The sequence below is a fragment of the Psammomys obesus genome, unplaced genomic scaffold (assembly GCF_907164565.1).
Source record: "Psammomys obesus unplaced genomic scaffold, mPsaObe1.curated_primary_1811, whole genome shotgun sequence".
In the NCBI taxonomy this organism is placed as follows: Eukaryota; Metazoa; Chordata; class Mammalia; order Rodentia; family Muridae; genus Psammomys; species Psammomys obesus.
In genome coordinates, this window is record NW_026590809.1 from 3,935,560 (window position 1) to 3,941,885 (window position 6,326).

General features: G+C 41.0%; 1 protein-coding gene across 4 annotated transcripts in view; it reads right to left on the bottom strand.

The window, feature by feature from the left end:
• The window catches only part of Slc10a7 (solute carrier family 10 member 7), a 216,550-nt gene that overhangs the window by 170,517 nt on the left and 39,707 nt on the right, over positions 1-6,326 (bottom strand). Inside the window, exon 5 of one of the 4 annotated variants that reach the window (XM_055609066.1) lies at positions 4,579-5,403. The exons of the other annotated variants lie outside the window; for them this stretch is intronic. Coding sequence (XP_055465041.1) covers positions 5,386-5,403 — 18 coding nt within the window. The 3' untranslated portion in view covers positions 4,579-5,385. Of the gene's footprint in view, positions 1-4,578; positions 5,404-6,326 lie in introns of those variants that run through there. 4 annotated transcript variants of the gene reach the window in all.

Consider the following 6,326-nt stretch of genomic DNA (forward strand, 5'->3'; position numbering starts at 1 on the left):
ATAGATAGATAGATAGATAGATAGATAGATAGATAGATAGATAGATAGATGGATAGATAGATGACAGACAGGTAGGTAGGTAGGTAGGTAGGTAGGTAGGTACATAGACAGATATAGATACATACATACATGTAATTTTTCATTAAAGAAGCAAACACAGTGTAGTCGGTGGTGCACGCCTGGAATCGCACCACTCAAGACACTGAAATAGGATTGAGCTTGAAGACAGGCTGGGCTAATGTTGGGGGTTGGTGAAGGGGCACAGACTCCTTCAAAAAGACAAGAAGTTTCTTTAAAATCAGGCCTTCTCTAAGGCAGACTTTATTATTTCCCCAGCGTTGGGTCTCTCCATGTGCTGTGTTACAGTAACTATGATCTTCCAGCCTGCCTCGCTTAAGTCCTACCTATCTGTCGGGAGAAAGGAAACATAAAAAAGTATGCTCTTTTCACTAGCTCTTCACCTCCTTTGTGGATGCAGGCCTTCTTCTAAAGCCCTAACAGTGTTAACAACCAGGGCCCACACTCAGTCTATTATTTAAAATGCTACTGCTAAAGGATGTCCTGGGCCAGAGTACCTCCGTAGACATTTCCAAGGAGACCCCAGATCCCGAAATAGAGACTCAGACTTTATCCAAGGATACAGTGGACATACAGATGTATAACCATGAGCAGATAAGTGTAACATGTATACGTACGGTATGTGCGTGATGTGTATGTGAGTATGCATGTGCATATGTGTTTGTGTGTGCTGTGTTATATATGGATGTGATGTGTATAGGTGTGTGATGTGTGGTGTATGTATGTGTATGATGTGTTTTTGTGAGTGTGTATATATATATATATGTATGTGTGTATGCTTGTGCCCATGTACATGTGTGGTATACATATGTCTGTGTGTATCTGTATGTGTGCTATGTGAATAGGTACGTATGTACATGTACTTGAGTATATGTGTGTGTATGTTGGTGTGTGTGCACACAGATACCAGAGGATAGCATGTCTTCTGCTCTATCACCCTCCATTTTATCCCCTTAAGACAGAGTATCTCCCTTTTTTGTTTTGTTTTTGTTTTGTTTTGAGACAGGGTTTCTCTGTGTAGCCTCGGCTGTCCTGGACTCACTTTGTAGACCAGGCTGGTATTGAACTCTCACAGAGATCCGCCTGCCTCTGCCCCGAGTGCTGGGATTACAGGCGTGCGCCTCTGCGCCCGGCTAAGACAGCGCATCTTGCTGAACCTGGAGCTTGCGGTTTTTCAACTAGATGAGCAGCAAGGCCCGCTGTCCTCCGTTTGTGTCAGGTGGGCACATCCGTGTTCAGTTCTTGCATGTGGGTGCTGGGAACACTCGTCCTGTATACACAAGCATTCTTATCCATGAGCCATCTCCTCAGCAACAAAGACCCTTTCAGGACAAGTCACCTTTCTGCTCTGACACGAGATACCACACAATTTCCATGCTGAGTTAAAATAGTGTTTGTGAAGTTACGTTTTCATGAACGTAATCTTGTATTGTTTTTTTTTTTCAACTAGACATAGATAATTGTGATGACCTTATGAAGCCCAGGACAGCCCCGGTTTTGTAAACTTGCCGACATGAGGATCTGAATCCTCCTTATAACTCTACAAGCCGCCCCAATCACACACAGGAACGCTGATCTGGGAAAGAGATGCTGGTAGGCACAACAGCCACCCTGCTCTCAGTCCCTTTGTGCGTCCAGGCACGGTGCACGTACCATCCTTGTAAATATCACCCACGCAACAGGAGGAGTGCCAACTCCTAAGAAAAGACACAAGACGCGTGCGAAACAATGCCCAGGCACACGCCACCCTCAAACTTTCCCCACTTACACATCCTCTGACAGGAATTTCAGCAGGTTTCTAGACATCAAAAACCACATTCTGCACTACAGTGAAAGTGATGCCAGAAAGACTGGATGAGTCCAGTGCGTTTGAAATTCCAGTCGGTGGACAGTAAGGAGATCAGGAGCCCCAGCCCCAACTGGGGATGAGGAGCGAGTGACAGCTGATGCCTCTGGGGGTGTGGTCACTAGCAGTCAACCATGTCCAGAGGATGAACTCACACCTACCTGTGAGTTAAGCGCAGCACAGAAGATAGGAAGTAGGAAGGTGTTTGCGAGGTGGGGAGGAGTAAGGGGTAAATACTACAAAAAATTGCTTGAAATTCTTAAAGAATCAATAAAAATATTATATTAAAAAAGGAAATTCCACTCATACAAAATACATAAAGCCAGGAAATAGCCTAACCTCACCTCACCCACTCCAAAGATACCCCTTTTTTAAGCTGGTTTTTAAACCTGTATCAAAAATGACAAGAAATAAAACTGATGGTTTAACACACAATATAAATCCGTTAGTATCCTAAAAATACATGTTCTATAAAATATAACAGAATAACCGGAGAGCGAGTAGTAAATGATAGAGGCAAAAGGAAGAGTTCCTGCTGATACGGACACTAAGAAATGAAGGAGTTAGAGCATCTCCATTTCCAGTATCAACTGAAGAAGCACATCCCAGCAGCAAATACCAAAACATCAGCAATGAAACCAAGGCTAACAAAGAAGTGAGAATAAATAAATATATTAATTTTAAAAAAAGGGGGCTTCACTGAGCACTAGGAGAACTTCCAAATAAACTTTCCCTCTACTCAGGGTAAAATCTTCCGGCAGATCTCCTGCCCTCATTTGCATATCTGTGCAAGCCTATTCTCTTTCCTTTTTTTCCTTTCAAGGCCCTTTGCCCTTTCAATCATGAAGCATATTACTCCACTGTCAGGCCAAAGCAGTTCCTAACAACAGGGAACCCAGCTGGGATAGGAAGAGGGCAGCGGGCTCATGCATTAACATAATAATCCAACTGTGTTCCCATAGGCCCTTAGGGCAGACAGCATATTAGGTAGGCCTCCTGTGCAGACCCTGGTGGAAGCTGCCTTTATCACCTGCCCATCAACCTGTGGCAGCCCGAGTGGGCTCAGAGCGGCAGCCCCTGCCAAGCAGTGGTGCCCAATTACCTTACCACAGAAGACAGAAATCCATTTCTCTGTCTGTTTAATGTGCTCAGTGAATTTCCTTATTTGTGATTTGAATCTGCACTTCAGCATCATTTCCAGATTGACTTCTTGCCTTTTAACTTTTTTAAAGTCAAATTGTATAAAGTCCATTCCTCAACAGCAGGCAGGAAAGGGACTCAATGGGTGACTAAAAACAAAGCCCAAGTTGGTGTGAAGCCTAAAGATTCTTCCATCAGTTCAAAGGACTTGCGTATGCGGAGGGCCATCTCTATTTCCTCAGGGAGACAAACCAAAGGAAAACGGAAGAGGAAAATAAAAGAGGCAATCCTAAACTCTTTATTCTTTCAGTAGAAATGTTCACCGTATCTGAGCCGGTTCTCCCAGAAACTGAGCTGTGAGCACACTGACCCCAGCAAGGAAACCGTGCATAACTCACCACACCTCGCTCAAGGAAGACTGAGAGAGGTGAGGAAGTACTTTTTCATTCTTAAATTATTATTGAAGATCAAAAAAAGAAAGAAAGTCAGCCCACTGTCCACATGTGAACTCAGCTGAGTTGCTTAGGGCCTAAAATCTTTGCTGTGTTCATTGTGTAATTCTCTTTCCAAGCTTCAGTCTGCTCAAGGAAAGGCAAGCCCAGGGGTGAATGCCAATAAGAGGGGGTGCACATTACCTAGCTCAGCTCCTCTTCAAGTACAAAACCTCAGACGACAGTCAGTTAGCCAGCAACCTCACTCCTTGAAATCACTGCTTTCGAAGATTACAAAATGAAGGCCTGTGATTTGCTGCTTAACCTAACCTAGAGAGCTGCCTTTAGAAATAACTGCCCATTTGGCTAAGGAAACATTTTCCACTGATCATGTGCTTCTAAATGAGTATTTTTCATGGGTATTTTAATAAAAAAATGAATCCTCTACTCAAACAAAAATGTATTTATCTACCATTTCTATGAATTGTAAATGTTAAGGAGGCAACACTGTTATTTAAGCCAACACCAGGTCTTCGGTGTGCTGTCTGATAATTAGGTAAAACTTAAGAAAGGAGAGCTACTGCATCTACAGCACCCAGGTCTTCAGGAGCTGTGACCAGCGGCCAAAAGTCCGCAGTCCATTAGCCGGTGGGGGAGGGGCAGCCACAACCTGCCCGTTCTTTCTGTCCATAGACCACACATGGCTGTGTGGGAAGTGAGAACCCCAGCAGGAAGACATTTGTTTGCTCTTTAACAAACACCTGGGGAAAATTCAAGTCAAGGAGAAGGAAAAACTCCTGCAAAATGTTTTCTTCTGTGTATAAATCTTGAGCCATTTAAGTCTCAAAACAATAGATTGTGTTTTAGGGTGATGGAAGTGTAAATACAAAATACTTTAGTCCATTATAAATATTAATGCTGGTATGTGTGTTAAACAACAAAATTATACACATCTCCTTGATCTGTCAGGGATTCCAGGGGTTCGTTATTCTTCATAAATTCTTACATCTTGACAAAATAATAGATTGAAGTCATTAAATGTAGAAACCTGATTTTTGATTAAAAGACAATAAACAATAGCTCTGTATGGTGGATAAATAGCGGCATGGACTTTATTTCTTAGTGGGGGCATGCTTCCACTGTATGGTAAACAAAAGAAACACATTTGTAGAAAACAAAAAGGTAGCTATTCCATTAGTAGGAAGTGAATTTTAATGTAAATAACAATTTATGCAACAGCTAGAAGAATCTGGCCTCTAAAACAGTGGCAGAGAAGGTAATAGGAGTAAGTGTCATGTTGTTTCTAGATTTGGCAATTCAAACTTTGATGAGCTTAAAATTTTTTAGAACACAAATACTGAACATAAACACATTATTTAAAATTTGAGTAGGTATAAATATCACTAGGAAATCTTATATTTAAGTAGAGTATTGCAATTTAAACTCCTGCACCACCCCCAGCAGAGTTTAAGCTGTGCTCTCTCTCCCTGAAATGCACTACCTTCATTTGATTTTACCAGAGCTTGGACTCTTCGGAGAATTACTTCGAAAGGTGCCTCCTCTTCCCATACAGGTGATCTGACTCTCAAGAATTCTACCCACCCAGTTCAATTTGGTGTAGACACATCTTCAGAGATGGGAAACAGCTAGTATATCTTGACATTTCTGCCAAGGATAAAATTAAAAATAAAATATCAAAATTACATGTTGAAACAGATGCCATCTTGCTTTGCTTCCTTCTGAATAGACCTTCAGCTGTTGAGGCACAATATATTTTTCCCCAGGCAAAATCCCCAGGCTACAATAACTGAGTCTCTTGTCTTCAGGACAGCTTTCCAAACATTATCCTTACGTATCTGATTATCCATCGGTTGTAGTTCTATTTCATATTTAATCACGCAAATCATACTGTAAAAGAGGAAAAACAGTCCATTTAACATATTACTCAGCTGTCACCGAGGACAAGTTAATTTTCTAATATTTCTCAATTGTTCACCTTTATTTTAGTAGTGGAGTTAGATGCCACAAGGAGTCAAAAGCTAATCATTCGTATACCCCAACTTAAATCTGTTTCCGGGACTGTGGCTTTGAGCAGCATGCTACCTGGCCCTGGAAACAGGAATCTCCCATCAGCCAAGACTGTCCCCCTTCAGCCTCTCAAGGTGGCTCAGCATCAAAGATTCCACATTCCAAATGTCTCAAGGTCAATACTGTAAACTTAGGGTAAACTATAACTTGCTTAATTGGGAAAACTTATTAAATAAAAATCAAATACACTACTAAAACCCTTAGACCATTACAGACTAAAAATAAAAACTATAAGGTTGTGTGCTCAATCCCAAGCTTTCCAAAGAAAGAAACCAAAATGCATATTAAATCATTGCATTCTAACAAAACCAACTTGATTTATACTGCAAACATTCTCACTTAACATTCAATTCTATCAGCACAGTTTATGGATTTCTACTTCAACATCCATTCAAGTCCTAAGTCATTTGTATTAAGTTTAAAAAAAAAATAGAGTTTCAAAAGGAGATCTTAACTGCCTGCTATTAAAATTTAGTTCCTAGTTCTAATAAAAAACCCTTCCATACAGATGACATAAAGAAACAAACAAAAAACAGGAGAAAGTTTGAGTGGGAAGGGAGGTGGGTGACATATAAAAAACAAGGAAGAATAAGCAAATAAAAAAGCATCTATGGAGATGCCTCCGGGGTAAAGGATTTGCTCTTCAAGCATGAGGACCTGAGTTCGAATCCCCAGTACCCATTAAAAAGGTAGGCATGATTATGCATGCCTGTAAAAAAAAAAAAAAAAAAAAAAAAAAAAAA